Source organism: Camelus ferus, chromosome 10, assembly GCF_009834535.1.
Source record: "Camelus ferus isolate YT-003-E chromosome 10, BCGSAC_Cfer_1.0, whole genome shotgun sequence".
Classification (NCBI taxonomy): Eukaryota; Metazoa; Chordata; class Mammalia; order Artiodactyla; family Camelidae; genus Camelus; species Camelus ferus.
Genome location: NC_045705.1, coordinates 56,248,826 through 56,272,224, shown reverse-complemented (window position 1 = coordinate 56,272,224; position 23,399 = coordinate 56,248,826). Strand labels below are relative to the sequence as shown.

At 35.5% G+C, this 23,399-nt stretch overlaps 3 protein-coding genes across 3 annotated transcripts; all 3 read right to left on the bottom strand.

Annotated features, from left to right (window-relative positions):
• Positions 1-1,557: 1,557 nt before the first annotated feature.
• LOC102504326 (olfactory receptor 51A7) lies at positions 1,558-2,499 on the bottom strand. Its single transcript, XM_006183111.1, has one exon. The coding sequence runs from the start codon at positions 2,497-2,499 to the stop codon at positions 1,558-1,560; it is 942 nt and encodes a 313-aa protein (XP_006183173.1).
• Positions 2,500-9,546: 7,047 nt separating this feature from the next.
• Positions 9,547-10,493, bottom strand: LOC102518844 (olfactory receptor 51A4). Its single transcript, XM_006183092.2, is given in 3 exon segments — positions 9,547-9,765; positions 9,767-10,120; positions 10,122-10,493. Coding segments are annotated over 3 exon segments (945 nt in total).
• A 6,266-nt stretch (positions 10,494-16,759) lies between these two features.
• LOC116666638 (olfactory receptor 51A4-like) lies at positions 16,760-20,365 on the bottom strand. The gene is given in 3 exon segments (XM_032490467.1): positions 16,760-16,793; positions 19,558-19,885; positions 19,888-20,365. Coding segments are annotated over 3 exon segments (825 nt in total). The 5' UTR covers positions 20,351-20,365.
• Between the last annotated feature and the right edge of the window lie 3,034 nt (positions 20,366-23,399).

Genomic DNA, 23,399 nt, shown 5'->3' with positions numbered 1-23,399 from the left:
GAGAACACATCCTCTAAACTACTTTTACATATTTTGTTCAAAGGAACTTAGACATCTTTAACCAAAGCATTGATACACTGGAGTACCAAAACTTTAGCTTTGATTTCTTTTAGCCAACATAAATCACTTGCTAATTCAAAGCTTGCAAACAGAGCTTGTACATGGATACAGATTGCTTAATTTATGATTACAAAAGGGAAAAGGTGTTGGTGAGGGGTAAATTAGGAATTTGAGATTAGCAGATACACACTACTATATATAAAATAGGTAAACAACAAGGTCCTACTGTATAACACAGTGAACTGTTCAATATCTTGTAATAAACTATAATGAAAAAATATGAAAAAGAATATATATATGCATAACTGAATCACCAGGCTGTACATCAGAAACTAATACAACACTGTAAATCAACTATACTTCAATTAAAGAAAATATTTGAGCCACTTGCTAGTAGCTGGTATAAAGCAGTGAATATGACAGTCACTAATCTCCTGGAGCTCAGATTCTGACACACAGTACTTGTAAAGATATTATAAAAAACAAGTATGTATACACAAATGATACCTACTATTCTAAGCACATCTAGGATACCTAAGATATAGATATATAACAAGACAATATATATGATATATGAGATGATCAATTAGACGGATTGATGTCTGATGTTCAGAAGTTAAAAATATCTATCTAGGCTGGAGATGGTCAGGGAAGTCTTTGTACTGACAAAGTGTGATCTTAGCTTAATAAAAGATTGAGGGAAATAGTAAGATCTCTGCAAAATTTTCTTTAAATCATAAAAAGATTCTCCTTCACACTTAGTTAGAATTAGCTGATTCTAACAAGTGGAAGCAAGATATATATGGGAACAAGTTTTCAGAACAATTGCCAGAGCTGAGCAGGCACAGATAAAGAAGAGAAATTTATGTTTATTATTATTATTTTTCAAACTACTCTAAAATAAATAATGAATTATGGTCATTGAAGCTTTTTAAAAAAATACCCTTGGTAATAATCTCATTGACTCATATGACAACAGAATAATAGCATTTCTAGTTTGAATTTATATCCAAATATGTTGTTGATGTATAGATTTTTAAATCAGTGAATATGTATAGGAAGCTTTGGCGTTCAGGAATTAGATCACTACATCATTGTGAAACTTAAGAAAACAGAAGAAATATTTTAGTCTTTCTTTTAATAGGATTTTATTAGCTAGGAAAGTGAAACAAAGTATGGAAACTTTTTTTTTTCACTTTTAATACAGACATTGACATCAGTAAGTTTTATATTATTTTACTGGCATCTGTTCTTAAAAGGAAGAAGTAGAGGCTTCCAGTCATTGAAGCCTCGAATTTTTCGATGTCCAATCTGAAAATCAGGGAACTGAAGTAATTTTCCGAAGCTCTCAGAGATACTGAGGGTACTAAGCATACTTAATATTAAAAACTATTCACTCTATGAGCTCTGTCTTCTATATTATGCTTTCCCCCAGTTACACAGTCAATGTTTATTTAGTTATTGCTTATAAATGTGTTCCCTTTCTCACTCCTTTAATCAACTTCTTTTTGGACAAAGTTTCCCCATAATCTTTTCTTGGATTTGATGGGTCTTCACACAGTACACGATGGGATTCATCAGGGGTGGCACCAGTAGGAACACATCAGCCATGAGAATATGGATCATAGGAGACACACCCCTGGCAAAATGGTGGAGCATGGCTGCACTTAGCATGGGCACATAGAAGATGAGCACAGCACAGATATGAGAGATGCAGGTGTTGAGGGCCTTAAGCTGCTCTTTGGGGGTTGCAATGCCCAGTACTGTCTTTAAGATCATTATGTAGGAGAAAGTAATAAACAACAAATCCAGAATAGTAGAAAGGGCAGCAAAGAGTCCATAGACAAAGTTAACTCTGTTGTCAGAGCAGGCCAGCTTCATGACATCCTGGTGGAGACAGTAGGAGTGTGAGAGCAGGTTTTGATGACAGTATGTCAGCCGTTGCAGCAGAAAGGGTAGTGGAAGAATCAAGATAATGTTTCTGGAAGTCAGTAAGACCATTGTTTTGATGACTCGGGAGCTGGTTAAGATTGTGCTGTATCTCAGAGGGTTGTGGATGGCCACATATTGGCCAAATGCCATTACAGATAGCACAGAGGCTTCAGTAACTGTGAATAGGTGGATAAAGAACTCCTGGGCAAAGCATGAAGCTGCATGAATTTCATGGACACCAAACAGGAATAGTCCCAGAGTGGTGGGTAAGAAAGAGATGGACAACCTTAGGTCAGAGATGGAGAGCATGGAAAGGAAATAGTACATGGGTTCATGGAGACTTGGTTCCGTCTTGATAAAGAAGAGGATGGCAAGGTCACCCAGGAGGGAAAGAAGGTATACAGATGAGAAAGGAATAGATATCCAGATGTGATCCTTCTCCAGTCCAGGGATACCGATAAGGAGGAATCTAAGAACTTCAGTGTTCGTGTGGTTAAGAGGAGACATGACACATGGAAAAGATACTTAGCCAGGTGCTTACCTCAGTGGAGTTGGAAATTTCCTAAATAAAGTTATGGCAGAAGATGTCTCTTTTTGGTACAATGTAGATCATAGATACTAAGACGACTTTCAGAGACTTCTTAAAATGGTCTATATTTCTACTGTCAGTTCAGGCTGTAAGAAAAGTCAAACACAGAAATAATGAGAAGAATCTGATTTGCTTCTTCATCCAGGTTATTTGTTTCTATTTTGTTAAAGGGTTAATCAATTTGGACTTTGCACAATTAACAATTCCAGACAATCCTTTCACAACCTGCAGCTACCCATGGCTGAATTTCACAAAACCAGCTCTATGATTTTTTGGTTCTCTTATCTCAGTTTTATAAAAGCAAAATCTTGAAGGGAAAAAGCAAAGTTTACAATGAATGGGGAAGGATTCATAAACTATACCTATATTCAAATCTGCATATCTCAAGTAGGATTAACATTTGAAGTAATGGCAGAACTGAAGGTCTTAGAGTTAAAATCGTCTAGAAAATATGCAGTCTTACTCTCCTGTCTGTACTGAACCACTTTAAATCATTGGTCACTATCAACTAACATATCCTAGCTTATTCACAGTGTTGGTGTATTAACTGCTACCTGAAGTTTTGCCTTCATGCTTGAATACTCATATTGTTTTTCTTCCTTGAATTAAGTTGATAAATGTTTTTAAAAGTTTTCATCTTTTTTTTTTCTTTGCAGGTGCAGAATCTAGTCCCATTTACACAAAATAGTTTCTTTAATGATTTCTATTATTATTACATAATTGATATCTGTCTTCTCCCACTGCTAGAATATAAGGGTAGGGAATCTGGGTCATACTGTTCACTACTGCAATTCCAAAGCCTAGCATAGTAAGTGGAAAATAAGTAGCTTCATAATTGTTTATTTAATTGAATGTAATTTCCTGAAGTTGAAGACAAGTAATGATTTCTTCCATTATTAGCTATACCTTTTTAGACTGAACATCATCTATTCTATCAAATAACATTTCTGTGAATTTTGATTGCTTTGTGGTTTTTGTTTTTGTTTTTGTTTTAGATTCCTCATTTGGTGCTCCTCAAACAACACAAAACACTGGTTCTTCTTATTATATGAAAACACAGTTCCTTGGAAGTTTGTCCACAGAGTGTCTACCTTTTCCAAAGTCATTATCTTTACAGTTTTCATTTCCATTTTGTTAATGATCTAGGAATTATTGACTCTCTACTTTAATTATCCACTTAATCTCCTTCATTTTTAATTACCTGTCAGGGTTGACTCTTAGATTTTTCTAAGAATATTGAGAGTATGGAAGAACCTTAGCTTTTAAGAAAATATAATCTCTTAATGTTTCTGTACTATGCCAACTGCTCCTTTGCTGTATTTTGCTCTTCTTCCCAATCTCTAAATGGATGAACACCCAGGAGTACTGTTCATGGACCTGGTTTCCTTGGGGATCTGTAGCTTAAAGATAAGTGTTCGGAACTTAAGAGAAAGGCCAAGGGTGCGGATAAGTCCATGATATCCATCATATTATGAGTTTACCCATCTTCTGAAACTCCTTATCTGAGCCATAGAACTTACTTTTCTGAAATATGCTAGATGAGGCTAAAATTATCTGTGGCCATTTGTGTTCTGGCCTTTTACTCAGCATTGCTTGAAGACTGCATTGTTTTTCAGAGGTAGTCACTACTGAGATTTAATTTTAACTTATAGGATAAGCACACATAAATTTAATTATTTTATTATCAATATTTATTCTTATTTTATAATTTATATAGTAATATGACATCCTGCTAAATGACTTACATAGATTTCTCATTTCTGTTCTTATGTGATTATCTTTTTCCCTTTATAGGGAAGACAATAGTTCTTAGAGGTATAATAATTTATCCAAGGTCATGCATCTACCTGCCAGGAGACGTAAAGAAAATGAATCATGTGATGTTTGAGATACATACCTTGTCACATGTATCATTCAGACTGGGGATTTCTAAAACATCTCTGGACACATACCCCCACCAACGTGTACATTCTGTCTCTTCTTGGTAGTTCTATAAGATTCTCAGGCTCCATGGGCATCTCTTGATTTGTTTTTGTTTTAAATCTCTTCAGGATCCAATGAGATAGAAAACAGAATGCAAATTATATTAAATATTCTGAAAGAGTAGAATTATATCTTACCTCCTTTGTGACTCTTTTTCCACCAAGATGACAGTTCACCCTAAAGTAAGAAAGAGATTAGAAGCTGGGAAGTATCCTTTAGACTCCCCTTTTCTGCTTTGTAGGCACTGTCTTATAAAGCCTAGAGAACCCATGGGGTTGACGACAAGCAGGAGATGCCTGATGAATGACACCATACTTCATGGAAATCTTCTAAAGGGTTGTCTCAAGGGACAGTGATCTAAGACTGAGCTCATAATGCAGGCTCAGATTGAGGAAACTGAGCATGATAAGATCTTGGCGGCCATATTAAAATTCAACAGCCATTCATCAACTCTTTCCCTTGGCTCATTTGCCAACATTTCTTGGGACAAATCAGCTAGGTATTTAGAATCTCAAGTTCTGAAAGAGATCAGGCTACCAATATTGTATATTAATTTTCTTCTGACATGAAATTATATTTCTCTATTCATATGTTTATTGGTCATTTTTATTTCTTATTTTTGAAGCATCTACTGAAGCTGTTTGCCCATTTTCCATTGGATTGTTTGTCTTTCCATAATTGATTTACAGAAGTGTTTTAATAAATATAGGCTCAGCCACTTGTTGGTGATGTATAGCACTTATGTTCTTCCACTTTACTGCTTGTCTCTTTAGTCTCTTACTCAATCCTGTTTATTCAATTGATGGAGTCAGCCATGTTAGGCTATGTAGATTTTATGCTGTACTTACTTGTAGGCAGGGATTCCCTTTGGAATTAACAGGAGCAAACCATAGGTCAGCAATCACATGTGACCAACCAGTCTTTGCAGTGTAAATCATATCTAATTTCTCAAATATAATAACCTATGATCTAATTAGAAGTTTGGAAATTAGAGAGAAACAAATTCACTGTGGCTTTCACTTTTTGTTTAGGATCTTTGCAAGTCTTCCAACCTTCACAATACACAATCACACACAAATTCTCTACATTTGGCAATAAAGAAGTGGTTTAGTGAAGTGTCTTTTAAACTTCAATGTGAAGATGAATCACTTGAAAATTTTGTTAAAATGAACATTTTCATTCAAGATACTTGAGTGGATCATAAATTACTATATGTTTAACAAGCTCCCAGGTGATGCCTATGTTGGTGGTCCAAAGACCACCCTCTGAGACATGCTACTTTTGTCTCCTACTACATAGTTTTGGTAGATGGAAGCAAATCTGTCAGTCATGTTGGATTTGCTTGGGAGTGATTTGTTTCGTCAAGGAAAAAGGAAAAACTTAAAGATAATAGTCAAGTAAATGTAACTGATAAAAATTGTCTCTCTTCAATTAGAGTGACTAACGAGCATGTATGTTGTGTTAAAATCAGTGTAGTTTGTCTTATATTTTAAAATTTATTATTATTTTCCTTTTGAATTATTTGTTCATTTTTTATCTGGGATTCTCTGCAGGAATTCTTGTATATCAGCTGTATGTCCCATTCTGGTTATTTTCTCACTTATTTTAGTGTTCTAAGGCCTGAATCAAAACTGAATATAGATAATAATATAGGGAATCTTGGTCTTTTCTTGAATTTTAAAGGGCTATCTTAATATTTTGTCACTGACTTTAAGGTTTATTCTTTGCTTTGAGGGAGGAGTTTAATTTTCACTATTTAACATGAAATCAGTCCTTTTATACTCCTTGCGTTCTAAGAATCTTTTAAAATTATGCATGGCTATCATACTTTATTGAACTTTTTTTTAACTTCTATTGTAATGATATCTTTTTAGTTTATTCTAATTTAAATGATTTAAATGTGTATTTTTAAAAATTCTGATATAGTTGAAGAATGGCAATGATCTTACAAAAATCAAAAGAAGAAAATTTTCAGGCCCTATCTACTTCAGAAACACACGGGGAACTACTCATGCACAGACACACACATGCACAGATATAATATACATGTTTAATATGTGGTATGTGGTGTGTATGGGATTTTGAATTACTGAGAAATGATGATACATTCAATTATTGTTTTGTGCTGACCTCTTACTATCAATAACCAATGTTCGTGGCTAGACTGGCCCTTGCAGTTATTATGATTTCAGGATGCCCTCAGCAATAACCATGAGGAAACTTTGGGAAAAAAAGAGTTTTATTACTTATAAGTCTTAGAAATTACATGGCATACCTGGGGCCACACAGTGAGGACACTGGGGGAGAGAGAGAGAGAGAAACAGACCTGGGTTCTGAGTTTATTGGTGTTGATGGTGGGAGCCTTAATGTTTATCAAACTCACTTTTTTTTTCCTTTCATATTTAAAAAATTTTTTATTGATGTGTAGTTGATTTACAGTGTTAGTTTCAGGTGTATAGTAAAGTGATTCAGTTACACATATACATACATATATATATTTTTTTTCTTTTCAAATTCTTTTCCACTATAGGTTATTACAAGAAATTGAATATAGTTCCCTGTGCTATACAGTAGGTCCTTGTTGTTCATCTATTTTATATACAGTGGTGTGTGTCTGTTAATCCCCAACTCCTAGTTATCCTTCCCCAACCCTTTCCCCTTTGGTAACCATAGTTTGTTTTCTATGTCCATGAAGTCTATCAGACTCACTTTTTATTAGTGAATTTAAAACATAGGAGTGGGAATTTCTAGTGGGAGAAGAGGAAAAAACAAGGACTCCAAATGGTCAACTATTGAAATCAAGCAACATCTCTAAAACAAAGTGGCCTGATTGGGGGAAGGGGTTGGCCTGGCTTTTCTAGTTGTGTGGCTGGCAAATGTGTCCATTAGAGACATCCCTCTTTGAAGATGTCTCTTGTAATCATAGCTTAAGTCAGACACTTGCATTATGCGAGAGAAAAAAATCAACTGTCAGGGCTTATACTAAAGTTCAATTCACTGGGTTGATGATACTCAGTTAAAATGTGTTATACAGTATTTTCTCATGGCATTAATCATTTTTTCACAAGCATGTAGTAAAGTGACTGAAACAAAGTAGATATTTAACAAATAGCTTTTGAAGAAACTAATGCTACATCATTAAATATGCATGCCATCAATGAGCACTCTAACAGGGGCTTATAATGAGAATCTTTGCACAGTTTCTGGGAACAGCAATTTACGAAACAGCTTAAGATAGCAAAAAACAAATTATAGGAAAACATCTCCAGCTGAAAATTAAGGGTCTCGTGGAAAAAAAATGATTGTGAAATGGCCACACAGAAATAGAAATAGAGTGTGAATGAGAGGGGCAAAAAAAAAAAAAAAAAAAAAAAAGATATAAAGAGAAGGAGAAAGAACAATGCAAAGAAACTTTTTAAAGTGTGTGCAAGAAACTGAGGCATTAATTTCTGAGTCTCTTGCCATTGATGACCTTAAGATTTAGAGGATCCTCATATTTCTGAAAAAACTCTTATTCAAAATGACCAGGAGCAACTTCCATAAATAAATAATACTGTATTTTGTGTGTTCTAAGATGCACATTCTTTACATTTTAATATCTCTGAAATTGGAATGCAGGTGATAATCAGTACTGTCTTTGATTTAATGCAATATAACAATTGTTTTTGCACATTACAACTAGATGCAATTCTAGAAATTAGCAGGCTTCCAACTTTCCTGAGCTCTTGTGCTTACGAGATCATCTCTGTGGGAAGATTCTAAGGAAAGGGCCTCGGTAACTTTGCCTATTTATGATATGCCTGCCCTTGATACAAACTTAAGAAAGTTATATCCCATATGGATGGAGTATTACTGAACTCTTCAACAATTTCATCTTCCTCAATATAGCCTCATTTTCACATTCATTTGTTAACAATTATTTATTGGAGACATACTCTGTGTCAGCAAATCCTAGATGTTAGGCACACAGATAGAAAGAAAGTAAGTATGGTCTCTCCCTTCAATGATAGTACACTCTATTTGGGAAGTAGAAAGAAAAGAAATAAACATACATTATATTTAATACATTATACTCATAATAATGAATATAATGAAGAATAAAGAACAAACAAGCAAAAAAAGAGATCAATAAAAAGAGAGGGTCATAATTTGAACTGAGGGTGATAGGTAATCTATGATGAAATTAAGTGGAAACCTTTAAAAAAGTGAATAGAAATGAGTTATATACAGCATTCTAAGAAAAAGGTTCAGATGTGAGAAGTTATACAAAACAGAAAAATTTACAAATTCAATGAATTTTGAGAAGGCCAATGTAACTAGAGTTTGATTATCTGGTAATGTTGGAGAGGTAGAGCAGGTAAAGAACATGTGTCATCTGATGGTGTGTATTTCATTGTTTTAATTCTATTCTCAGAGAAGTAAGAGTTTATATTTAAAAGAGACCTTACATCATTCAATTTGTCTTTTAAAAAGATCATTTTCATCTTGCACAGAAAATCAGTTAGAAAGTAGTAAGAGTACACATTAAGAAACTAAAGAATTTACTGCAGCATGTCATTAAAGAAGTGCTGGTGACATACAAGGATGATTAAAATGGAGAGAATGAGGAGGTAGACTTGAGATGTAATTTGGGTCTAGAATCAAAAGGACTTAACAGATAGATAGAATCTTAGAATGAGGAATGAAAATCTGTCACAAGGATAGACATTACTGTTGTCAGTGTTGACTATAATTTGTTGCTTTTATCAAAGATGACTTCATAAGGCATCTTTTTTTTTATTAATTAGGATGGAGACACCCCAGAATGAACTCCATTTCCTATTTTATGCCCACCTTCAGTATACAGTTTGATTGAAATAAATCTGATGACAATAACAATAAAAATATATTGATTATTTGTACCAAATATTAGGTTTTGCCAAACTCACCTTTAATCTCTTACTGAGACATTCCCCCCAGATGTTTTCTACTATATATGACTGTTATATTTGCTTCTGACATAATTTTGCTACCACTCTTACTCTAATCTGCCTAGTTTTCACACAGTACACAATGGGATTCATCAGTGGAGGCACAAGTAGAAGAACATTTGCCATAAGAACATTGAAGAGGGGAGAGACATGCCGGGCAAAGCGATGGACAATGGCGAGGTTGATGATGGGCAGGTAGAAGATGGTCACTGCACAGATGTGTGAAACACAAGGTATTGAGGGCCTTGAGCTGCTCCTTTTGGGATGCGTTTTTTCCCAGCACAGTCTTGAGGATCAGGATGTAAGATACAGCAATGAGCATAAAATCTACCATAAGGCAGAGTGCCCCCAAAAAGCCATAAATGACATCAATTCGGTTGTCAGAGCAGGCCAACTTCATGACATCCTGGTGGAGACAGTAGGAATGGGATAATTGGCTTTTCTTACAATATTTCAACCTTCTCAAAGTGAAGGGGAAAGGAAGAACCAGGAGGAAGCTCTTGAAAAAGCATACCACTCCTATCTGGGCAACTCTGACTGTTTTAAGAATGGAGCTGTATCTCAGAGGGTTGTGGATGGCGAGGAAGCAGGTCAAATGACATGATCAGGAGCACTGAGGACTCCAGTGCTGTGAATCCATGGATGAAGAATTCCTGGGCAAAGCAGGCATTAGCAGAGATTTCAGAAGCCTTGAATAAGAAGATCCTCAACATAGTGGGAAGAGAGGAAAAGGACAAGCCCATGTCAGACAGGGCCAACATGGAAAGGAAATAGTACATGGGTTCGTGCAGTGAGGGTTCTGTCTTGATGATGAAAAGGATGGTGCAGTTTCCCAGAATAGCAACAAGGTACATGCTGCAGACAGGAATAGAGATCCAGATGTGTGCATATTCCAGCCTTGGCATCCCAACCAAGAAGAATGTGGTGATTTCAACATGTGACATGTTGATAATGGACATGATCAATTAATTTAGAGGGCTCTGCAGCGAATCACAGAAAGTCTTGAGTAGATAAAATGTGAATATCTGGAAATTTAGTAGAAAAAAAGCAGTTCTGAAGTTTCTGGGTTTTTTCAACTGTCTTTTGATAGAACAAGTTATTTATGTGACTATATAGTGAGAAGTGGCTTTCACTTTAGATTGGAATTTCCTGGATCATAGATTTAAAGAAGTTCTTCTGGCCATTTTTTTCCTATAGAGAAACCAGGAATATATTTTGCAATCAGATGAAAAGCTGGTTTCTTTTTCTACTAGTAACATACTAGTAGACCCTAGTCAATTAATCCGGACTCCTCTATGAGTTCTTGCTTTCACATTCTAGATAAGATGTTGGTTAGAATATATGATTTCCAGAATGACACTATGTGAAGGCAGAGGAGTCTCAAAATTTAATTTCTTCCTACTTGTTGGAATTCTCACAAAAGTATGGTCTTCTCAAAACCAAACTACTCTTAGTGCTATCCCCTGCTAGACTTGTTGGTTATTTAAGTATCTTTTAAAAACTCCCTTGATTTTCAAATTATTTTTGTATTTGTAAGGGCAGTCACTGCAGAGATTACTGACAAATTATGTCTAATTTTCTCCTGGCCTGGAATTTGTGACCATTTGTGGAGTGTTGACAAGAGAACAATAACCTGAAGTGGTAAGTGTCACAATTTAGGAGAATTTGAATTCTGTTGAAGAACAATTCCCCTAAAGGTAAATAGTTTATTTGTATAGTCTCTGAAAGGAACAATTTTCCTAGATACATGACTTTTGGAAGTGTCTCCTGCTCTGTATGAAGTTCCATGTGGTTGATTTACAAAAAAAAAAAAAAAAAAAAAAAAGCAGTAAAATGAAAGCAAAATAGATGAAGATATCTGAGTACTTACCAGAGAGTGGATATTTGAAAGTAGAAGGATTTTAGTATAAAATCCCAGAAGTTATTGCATTTGTCTGTCGCCAAGGTCTCCTCTTCATATATGAGGGCTTGTCTCTCTCTTCTCTCCTAGTGCCCTTGCTTGAGGGGTGCTGAGCTCTCCAGGGATTGCAGCTGACCTGGATCTGTTCTGAGACTGTGAATAAACATGTGCAGACACAGTAAATTCACAGAGATAGTTAATACCAAAGAAATGAAATAATTATCTAGTCCTTGAATTAGGGTCTATTTTGGTTGGAGAGAGGTCCTTAATAACTAAGTATGACAGAGAGATGGTGAATCTTGTGCAAAATCTCTCACACTTCTGTTGGGTTTAGAACTTTCTCTCTTAGTAAAGTATATGATATAGTAATTGTCCTTTTTTAAGTTAAATTGACCCTAAAACTTTCTTTTACATAAGAATTACTTGAAATATCATGTTCCTTGATCCAGTTTCTATCAAATAGCTAAGAAAAAACAATATGCATTTAAACAGGTAAAAACTGACAGAGATAAATAAACTTTCCTCCCTCCCTCTCTCTCTCTCGCTCTCACTCTCTTTTGTTTTCTTTTTAAAATTAAGCCTCTTGTTACTGCTTATTGTATTGTCATGCTATGGCAGACTATCTGGACTAGAGCAGGATGGAGACATATGTTTTTAGCTCTGTAAATCTAAGATTTTATGAATCAGCTAGAAAAAAAAGGATTTGAAAGTTATAGCAGAACCACAGTTAATATTTAATATTTGTTTGATTATATTTATAGTCCAGGGTGCAGAACATAATGTTTACCGTAATCATTGTTAACAGAACCACAAATTGGGAACTTAAAATTCACAGTCAAACTGTGGAATACCCCTTGTGATATGGTAAGGGAAGAAGAATTTCAGAGACAATTCAAGAGAAATGTTACTTTCCCAAAAAGGAATTGTTGAATTCCATTAGGAAATTAGGAAAATAACATGAATATTTTTCCATGCAGTGAACAGAAAATAGAGAAAGTGTGGGATTAATTACCTTGTAGTAGTGATCACAGTGTAATCCTGGCCACAAAGAGGCATTAATTATCACCCTCCTCCCTCTCCAAACTCACTCCCCAGTTCATGTTCCAGCTACTGTTAAATTTCTACAATATGCTTTTTCTATCTGTGCTTTTCAAGTCTTCTCCTTTTGCAAATGGTAAAAATGCTCTTCCTTGCCTTGACTTTCTTTGTTCAAATCCTCAGTTAGCTATTAAGTCCTTTACAATCCTTCCCTGAGACTTTTGTCCTCCTCCCATTCAAGTGTATCGGTGTATAGTGCGCTTTCCTTGATATTACTGATATTTTTTGTCCTCCATCTGGCTTCATAGAATCTAATAGAAGCGGACATCATTTTGATATACACGCATATACTTGAATGAATGAAGTTATACCCTCAATTTGGAGACCTCTATATGTAGAGTAGATGATTGAAGAGAATATATACAAAACCCACCTCTACACCATTACTTAAAATCCATGAACTCATAGGCAGTTTTTTGTTAGAATCATAAGATTGCTTTCTTATTTATCAAGAAAGGAAAAATGTAAGGCAGAGATTTAAGTCTAATAAGAAGCATGCTGAGTTAGGACATACCATGGAGAAAGAAACTCCTAGTGGTCACTATTCCCTTCTCACTGATGCCCACTGCAAACTCAGTGGTCTGAGACCAGAAACAACTTACAGTAACATGTAAGGCGATAACTACCATTCAGCAAACATATCACCCAAGAGGCAGGTCCAAGTAGCTGATTTTGAATTTCCTTCTGTGCTCAGTCAGTGATTTTGGGCCTGGCACTTGGTTGATTGCCATCAATTTGGCAGGACCCTGGAATTCTACCGTGCATTTACATAACTGTGGGGGACTTTTTAGAAGGTCGGGGTAATGGCATCCATCCTAAGCATGTAGTGACTACAATTAGATATACTATGTGGATTTTCTTGCTTGAGCTGGTGCAAAGAGCTATGAACATCAGGAAACTTACCAGTAAGTTGGTAAGTCATTGTACCCACATGCCAGAGTAAAGAGGAAATGAAGGTGGCATGCAGTCAGTCACCACAATTCCACTGCTGTGCGGTCATGACCATTTAATCCTGACCTACAGAATCTAGTCCTGCCTCCCTGATGCTTTCCTATTAGCCCAGAAAACTTTGATTCCAGCCCAGCAGGCTGCACCCAGAGAAAAAGAAAACTCCCTGTGGGTGAAACTCAACAGGGACTGGAGCCAAGGAGAGTCATCCAACCCCCTGTAAATGGGAAGAATTAATCCTTTGAGGAAAACACCCCTTAAGCCCTTCTGCTCCCTCTGGCAGAATTATGTCCCTGTCTTCTCTGATTGACAGAATCATGTGAATAATCTCAGAGCATTTTCACCATATGTGACAACTATGCCTTTTTGTGTCTGCCTCCTCCTCTAGATTTCACTCCCTTAAACTTATAGATGTTTTCTTCTGAGAATGTTTTGAAATTTTCATTTTCATCTAGCATGTTCAAGGACAGTAGTTTTCAAGCCTGGGATGCACATAAGACTTCTCTATGGAGTTTTATAAAAATACAAATATCTAGGCTTACTCTAGATTCACTGAATCTCTTTATTTGATATTCTTGGCAATCTTGGTATTTCCTTGGTACATTATGCATATCATTTCCCATGATTATTATGCTATGTATCGATATTGTTTCCATTGTAAAAATTATGCTTATTTATTTGTATATATCAGATGAAACATTACTGTCCTCAGATATAGTCTATATCATTATCCTTAGAGACTTTTTTTAAACTTCTCTTTTTGGAAATAGCTTTATTATCTTGTTTTGCATGCCATGGAGACAATCAAATTTACTTGTCAGTTGCACTATTTGTGTTATCAACTCTCATCAGACTTTTTACATTTGAATGCATAAGTAATAAATTAACAATGGCCATTTAAAGATAAGTATAAATATCTTGTAATAACATATAATGAAAAAGAATACATATAAAGATAAATTTAACTCTCTTAAGTTAGCTTAACTATCTTAAAACAATAGATAATTTTTGTTTGGCTCTGATGCATTCATGAAAGATCTGCAATCAGAAATAGGCTGGAGTTTCGTCTTCAACAGAGAAGGACCCCACCAGAGCTCACGGAAAAGGACTGCAGCAAGTACTGCAAACTTCAAAGAACCAGCTTTTGGGTAACTTTCAGGTTTTTCTAGTGGGCTGAGTTGTGATTTCCATGACTCTTCCTAACAACAGACAAACACCTTCATGAGACTGCTAACTCAAGAGCCGGTGGAACAAGAATTAATTGTGTAGAACTAAATTAACTGATAAGTAACATCTTATTATGTGTTTGGAATATTGTTGATGTGGTTTATGTTCTATTTTCTGAATATATAATAAGGCTTTTTATCATTCTCTTAAACTGTACTAATCTAGTAGAATCTGCTTTTGTAAACTAAATCAAACATTTTGAAGTCATAGCTGATTCTCACTGAATACTCTGAGTTCAGGAAACCCTTACTGAGTGTCCTTGCTTTTCAGGACAATGTATTATTTTTATAGGTACAGTTTAAGAACCTGTCCTTATTTTTAACTAAGATATAATTTTAAAAATTGATTGTGCAACTAGGGCCTTTCCTAGAATATCACACTTGAGAATGTTTCTGATTTAATCAGGTAGGACCAGTCACTTTTAGGGAACTGAGGTTGACTTTATAGAGTCTGTGCTGACAAAATCCCAGGTAAATTAGCCTGTTGCTTGGCTTACGGGCCGATCTCTTAGAGGTGGAAAGGGAGGCAAGCCAAGGATCCCAGGATGTCTTGGGGAGTTCAGGAAAATAAAATATTACTCAAGTGTGTGGCTACCTGAAGGAGTAATTTGATGGAGATAATTTTTTTGGTTATAGCTTCCTCTCCTAGATATAGAATATAATAGCAGCTTTATAACATCCTGTCTGAAAGTCTCCAGCACTGCAAACTTAAGAAGCCCTTCTGGTGAATTTTTTCATCTGTATAAATAATGAGGCCAAACCTAATGAGGAGAGCCTTGTTTTATGATCAAGAATAATCTTTATTTCAAATAATGTTTTATTAAAATGGGGGAGACTATATGAAAAAAAAGATATGTGCTTCAGTGGAAAACTCTGCATTGTTCACAGCCCACCCCTATGGGTTATCTAATTCTGATTATGTAGGGACTTAGAGTTTTCACTGTCTTTGAGCTTTTTTCCAACTCTGTAAGTTGTAGATACTAAATGCAATCAAAGTAATTCACATTGGTAGACAGGTGAATAAACTGGTCGAGGGTCAATTGGTATGTGTCCCACAGGTGAAAGAAGTCATAGTTGAACTCATTTGAAAATTAATGGAAACATTGCTATTTATAAATGTATCTTTTATTGGCCTCTTTGAACTGGTTGTATCATTTGCCTGGTTCATTCATTAAAAATCAGCTAAGTGAGATCTATATGGATGTTCAATTTATTTCTTTGTGAGAACAGTAAAATTTTGAAAATTAATCTTTATCAGGGTTTACAGTCTTGCATGGGAGTGAGACATATACGGTATAATGAGTTATGGCATTAGGTAGAACTCCTGTAGAAATCTGGTAGACAGAGAATTTTCAACCCTAAATAACTTATAAAGTGATATTTTAATGTTCAGGAAAGAAATATTGAAACAAATAAATGAATTTAATTCTTATATTTTTGTAAACTCTGCACGAATGCATATTTGTTCCATGTGTGCATTGTCATTGCCCTTTTCAATTTCAATTCCTGAGAGAATAGATATGTGTCATAAAAGGGAAAACTGTGTGTTGAAAAGGGATATTGTAAATGAATAAGCAATCCTCTGTCACCTCCAATCACTAGGCAGTTGTCATATAAATGTATACTGCTAATTCTCAAATGAACACACAGAATATTACTCTAAAATGATGAAAACAAGCTTATATTGTGTTCATAAGGCTGGTAAGGTGTGTGAAAGTGGAACTACGAATACATTTTATGTTTACATAAGAGCTCTAAATCCTAAATCCTAAACCAGTAAATTTGCGAGGCTGAGTCTTCAGTCTTCATAAGCATACTGAGAGATGATATTGTAAGGTGATTAACGTATGGTGTGCTTCCTTATTGATTAATTCTGCTTTCTCTATGTCATTTACTGATTGGGTTTTCACTATCATTAAGCATCCAAGTCAGCTGCATTTTTTTCATTAAAAAATTTTTTTCCCCTTTAGCAGAGGCACTGGGGATTGAACCCAGGACCTTGTGCACACCAGGTATGTGCTCTACCACTGAGCTATACCCTCCACCTGCCATGTCAGCTGTATTTTTGACACAGCTTCTCTAAAACCCGATTTCTTTTTTTTTTTTTTTAACATTTTTTACTGATTTATAATCATTTTACAATGTTGTATCAAATTCAAGTGTAGAGCACAATTTTTCAGTTATACATGAACATATATATATTCATTGTCACATTTTCTTCTCCGAAAGCTACCATAAGATCTTATGAATATTTCCCTGTGCTATACAGTATAATCTTGTTTATCTATTCTACAGTTTTGTAATCCTAGTCTATCCCTTCCCACCCTCCGCCCCCTTGCCAACCACAAGTTTGTATTCTATGTCTATGAGTTTATTTCTGTTTTGCATTTATGCTTTGTTTGTGTGTTTTTTGTTTGTTTTAGATTCCACATATGAGTGATCTCATATGGTATTTTTCTTTCTCTTTCTGGCTTACTTCACTTAGAATGACATTCTCCAGGAGCATCCATGTTGCTGCAAATGGTGTTATGTTGTCGGTTTTTATGGCTGAATAGTATTCCATTGTATACATATACCACCTCTTCTTTATCCAGTCATCCATTGATGGACATTTAGGCTGTTTCCATGTCTTGGCTATTGTAAATAGTGCTGCTATGAACATTGGGGTTCAGGTGTCATCCTGAAGTAGTGTTCCTTCTGGATATATGCCCAGGAGTGGGATTCCTGGGTTGCATGGTAAGTCTATTCCTAGTCTTTTGAGGAATCTTCATACTGTTTTCCACAGTGGCTGCACCAAACTGCATTCCCACCAGCAGTGTAGGAGGGTTCCCCTTTCTCCACAGCCTCTCCAGCATTTGTCATTTGTGGATTCTTGAATGATGGCCATTCTGACTGGTGTGAGGTGATACCTCATTGTAGTTCTGATTTGCATTTCTCTGATAATTAGTGATACTGAGCATTTTTTCATGTGCCTATTGATCATTTGTATGTCTTCTTTGGAGAATTGCTTGTTTAGGTCTTTTGCCCATTTTTGGATTGGGTTGTTTGGTTGTTTCTTATTAAGTCATAAGAGCTGCTTATATATTCTGGAGATCAAGCCTTTGTCGGTTTCATTAGCAAAAACTTTCTCCCACTCCATAGGTTGTCATTTTGTTTTACTTATGGTTTCCTTTGCTGTGCAGAAGCTTGTAAGTTTCATTAGGTCCCATTTGTTTATTCTTGCTTTTATTTCTATTGCTTGAGTAGACTGTTCTAGGAGAACATTTTTGAGATGTATGTCAGATAATGTTTTGCCAATATTTTCTTCTAGGAGGTTTATTGTATCTTGTCTTATGTTTAAGTCTTTGATCCATTTTGAGTTTATTTTTGTGTATGGTGTAAGGGAGTGTTCTAGCTTCATTGTTTTACAGGCTGCTGTCCAGTTTTCCCAACACAATTTGCTGAAGAGGCTGTCTTTATTCCATTGTATATTCTTGCCTCCTTTGTCGAAGATTAGTTGACCAAAAGTTTGTGGGTTCATTTCTGGGCTCTCTATTCTGTTTCATTGGTCTATATGTTTTTGTACCAATACCATGCTGTCTTGATGACTGTAGCTCCATAGTATTGTCTGAAGTCTGGGAGAGTTATTCCTCCAGACTCTTTCTTTCTCTTCAGTAATGCTTTGGCAATTCTAGGTCTTTGATGGTTCCATATCAATTTTATTATGATTTGTTCTAGTTCTGTGAAATATGTCCTAGGTAATTTGATAGGGATTGCATTAAATCTGTAGATTACCTTGGGCAGTGTGACCATTTTAACAATATTGATTCTTCCAATCCAAGAGCATGGGATATCCTTCCATTTTTTAAAGTCTTCTTTAATTTCCTTCATCAATGGTTTATAGTTTTCTGTGTATAATTTTTTCACCTCCTGGGTTAGATTTATTCCTAGATATTTTATTACTTTGGGTGCTATTTTAAAGGGGATTATTTCTTTACTTTCTTTTTCTGTTGATTCATCGTTAGTGTAAAGAAATGCAACTGATTTTTGTACGATAATCTTGTAACCTGCTACCTTGCTGAATTCTTTGATCAGCTCTAGTAGTTTTTGTGTGGACCTTTTAGGGTTTTCTATGTATGGTAACATATTGTCAGCATATAGCGACACTTTTACACTTTTTTTCCAATTCAGATCCCTTTTATTTCTCTCTTTTGCCTGATTGCTGTGGCTAAGACTTCCAAGACTATGTCGAATAGGAGTGGTAATAGTGGGCATCCTTGTCTTGTCCCAGATTTTAGTGGGAAGCTTTTGAGTTTTTCACCATTGAGTACTATGCTGGCTGTAGGTTTGTCATATATAGCTTTTATTATGTTGAGATATGTTCCCTCTATACCCACTTTGGTGAGAGTTTTTATCATAAATGGGTGTTGAATTTTATCAAATGCTTTTTCTGCATCTATTGAGATGATCATGTGTTTTTTGTCCTTTCTCTTGTTGATGTGATGTATTACATTGATTGATTTGCATATGTTGAACCACCCTTGTGTCCCTGGGATGAACCCCACTTGGTCATGATGTATAATCTTTTTTATGTGTTGTTGGATTTTATTTGCTAATATTTTTTGGTGAGAATTTTGGCATCTATGTTCATCAGTGATATTGGCCTGTAATTCTCTTTTTTGGTAGTATCTTTGCCTGGTTCTGGTATCAGGGTGATGGTGGCTTCATAGAATGAGTTTGGGAGTATTCCCTCTTTTTCAATCTTCTGGAAGAGTTTGAGAAGGACTGGTATGAGTTCTTGTTTGTATGTTTGGTAGAATTCCCTGGTGAAGCCATCTGGTCCTGGACTTTTATTTGTAGGGAGGTAAAACCAGATTTCTTATCTGCTGGCTCTTCACACAGTATACAGTGGGGTTCATCAATGGCGGTACCAGCAGGAAAACATCAACCATGAGGATCCTCATGACTTGGGAACTGTGTTTGGAAAACAGGTAGATGACAGCTAAGGAGATAATGGGAACATAGACGATAAGCACAGCACAGATGTGGGAAACACATATATTGAGGACCTTGAGTCTTTCCCTCTGTGATCCTATGCTCAACATGGCTGTAAGTATCAGCATGTAGGACATGAAAATAAATGTGAAGTCTAGGATGCCTGTGAGAGCTACAAATAAGCCATAGATGACATTAACCTTGTAAGGAGGTTCTTCTTACAGTATCTTGGATGTCTTAAAGTTAAAGGAAAAGGAAGGATCAATAAAATATTTTTGAGAGAAAAAGTAAGCCCTATTTTCATGACTCTGGCACTGGTTAGGATGGAGGTGTATCTCAGAGGATTGCAGATGGTAATAAAGTGATCAAAAAACATGATGAGAAGTACTGATGATTCCATAGCTGGGAATCCATGAATGAAAAACTCTTGGGCAATACAGGCATCAGAGGAAATTCCCGGAGCACTGAATAAGAATATTCTAAGCATGGTAGGGAGAGAGGAGAGGGACAGTCCCAAGTCAGAGAGAGCCAACATGGAGAGAAAATAGTTCATGGGTTCATGCCGAGAAGGCTCCATTTTTATGAAAATGAGGATGGGGCAGTTCCCCAGGATGGCAACAAGGTACATAAGGCAAATGGGGATGGAGACCCAAATGGTGGCAGACTCCATCCCTGGGATCCCAATGAGGAAGAAGGCAGAGACACCAATTTCAGAGGTGTTGAAGGTGGATATGCCAGGTATACAAGGAAATCAACATGAGACGTTCAGGAGAGGCTTCCTGCAATGGTGAAAAGAGACTCACTCAAATGACTGACTCTATCCTATTACAATCATTGAGGTCTTGTGAATCCAAGTGATGTTCACATAATTCTTAGGTACAAATCTAAATGGAGAAAAATAGATAGGTACAGAGGTAGATAGCAATATTCAACTAAAAATGAAAACTGAGAGAAAAAGAAAACAAATTGATATTAAAATTGAAACTTAACAACACATGGATTATAAAAGACACAACTTCAAAACAAGGGCCAATGGTTCAACTAGACAATTATACAAGTGCTATTTTCCAATTGAAGAATTTGAAAGTTTTGTTTTTCTTGTGTAAATACAATTATTTTTGTACTGTTAAGAATTTCATTAAAAGTTCAATGACTTTACATAAAATTCAGAGATAAGTAATGTATTTTCAAACAATGTCTTCTCATGTAAAAATGGGTTTTAGTTTTCTTTTCTCAAATCTTCTTTTCTGCCTCTCAAAAATACCTGGTCATTTTTTCTGGATTCAATTTCAGCACACAGTTATATGTTTTTACACTGCATCTCATAATTATCTGTCTGTCTGTCTGTCTGTCTGTCTGTCTGTCTGTCTAAGTCTATCTATCATGTATTTTCTATTTGTTTGACCTAAGAAGCATGGTGATGTATTTTTTATCATTTTTTATTGTATCTGTTGTTGTTACATGTTTGGTGTGTAGTGGAAATTGACATACCTGATTCAGCTCACTACACCATATTGAATAAAATGCTCCATCAAAATTTAAATACAATTTTAGAAATATAAATTGTTAAAGCTTATGTTCAGGAAAAAATAATTTTGTTGAAAAAATATTTGATCTTGTGCTGTTTGTAAAATAGTGGATTAATGTATCAATTTATTCAATAATATACTAGAGCTAATTGCAGGTTTTATCATCAATCCTTGTCGTGGGAGTTTGATAATATCTCTCAGATCTGAAATATTTAGGCAATTTCTTAGTACTATTATTCTTATCTACTTATATCTTCAACTGCTGTGTTACTATAATCATGTGGCCATGGTGGAGAATTCCTAAAGCTCATGTTCACATTCTTAACCATTTATTTTCTGCAATTTTTCTCCTCCTGCAGTCTCAAACTCTAATGACTGCAATCCACTTTCAGTTGTTTCTGAACTGTTGTAACTGCTTCCTGAACTGAATTTTCCGGTCTGGATTCCACCTCCATCTTGCTATAATTATTTTCCTCTGTCTAAAATACTTCTATTTCTAGGTTGTTTGCAACATTTTAGTGACATTTATTTTCTTTAGACATTAGATATCAAGAAGACAGACAATTAGAAAGAAATGCCTAGGAAGTCCTGGATTTTATAATAAATTACATGCATTAAAAAAAAAAGGAAAAAAAAACCTGGCAGCTGTTTGGATATTGTTCATCTTATACTTTGGGAGGCTCATAAAAATTGATAGAAAGGCAATGAATAAACTTTATACTGTGACTAATACCATTGCGATATGTCTGCCTAAACACTAATCCAGTTGTGCCAAGGCATACAACTATCAGTGGAGGGCTACCTGTTAGGTCTAGTCTTAGAATTTCCAAAACTTGCTTATGACGCTAATCTGAAAGGAGTGAGATAAATGTTCAAAGAAAAACAAGTTTTATTCCAACAGAGACTGCGCAAGAGTTTTGCTTGTTTGATCTGTGTAATCATACAGTTAAACAGAGATTGGCTCTCTCTCTCTCTCCAGGACAGATGGCATCAGACTTCCAGGGCTAAGTGAGATGTTTGAGGAGAATATTTCTTTGCTGCTTGGGGATCTTCTTCTGCCTGACTTGTCTGTTAAACTCACCAGATCAGTCTTTAACATCAGCCTTCCTTGTCAATGCCTCCACCCCTACTCCAAGCAGTTCCTCCTTGGCTAAATGGAGACTGATTCTCTTGCAATTTTCTCCCAGAGGTTATCTAGCAAACTTTATCCCAAACGTCATAGGTTGCCTGTAACTTGGTGTTGTTTTTGACATATAGTAATCTATTTAATAGTTCTGAATCTTTTCAGCAATTTAAACATTTTGAGCTCTGAGTTATAAATCTTTCCATACCAAATCCTATGAATAACTCTGTGTTCATATCAGTTCTCTTAATAGAATTAAAACTTATCTGTTCACTGATCAATCAAGAAAAATGAAGTAATAAATTTTTCAAAAAGCACATTATTTACTCTTCATTATCAACCTCTACTTGCCCTGAACTACCAAAAAAAAAAAAAAATTATGGCTTTCTTTAGATAATAATATACCCTAGAAAAGCTATTTTATTTGCTTTAAAGGGCAACATTTTTTAGAGAGTCTAGAGCAAAGCATAATACTGTACAGAGATTTTCCCAGTATGTTGTTTTCAGTTCAGAAAGCCTTCCCAACCCAATTCTCTGGTTTGCAAATACATAAATATTGCAGTTTAAGTAACAGATACAGAATATCTTTAAAGGATGGAGTTAGAATAAAGTTCATTATTTATATGAGAATTATTAAATGAGATTGTTTATCGTATTCTTTATGTAATCAGCATGGTAGTGTTATCCATACTGTTTCAGGTGTTGAGTATATCCAGAGATTGAAGCAGTTATTAAACAGTAAAAGCATAACAACTTCTTAGGAATAAGATACACATCTTTATGTTCTTGACTGATAAAATCCATAATTACAACATGAGGGTTCTCAAGTACTTATCAAGGGGTTGGCCACCTCATTTACATTTCAGGGTGGAAAAAGAGATGAACTCAGGATGAAGGCACCCCAGTCCCAGTTGTTTGGCACAAGGACTGATCATGACAGTGTGAATCTAGTCCTTCTCTGCTGCTGCAGTTTTAGTATAATAAGGGTCTCTGGGGATGACAATTCAGGAAGCTGTACCAAGAAAGACTAAAAAACCCAAAGGCAAGTCCTTAAATGAGTTAATTCA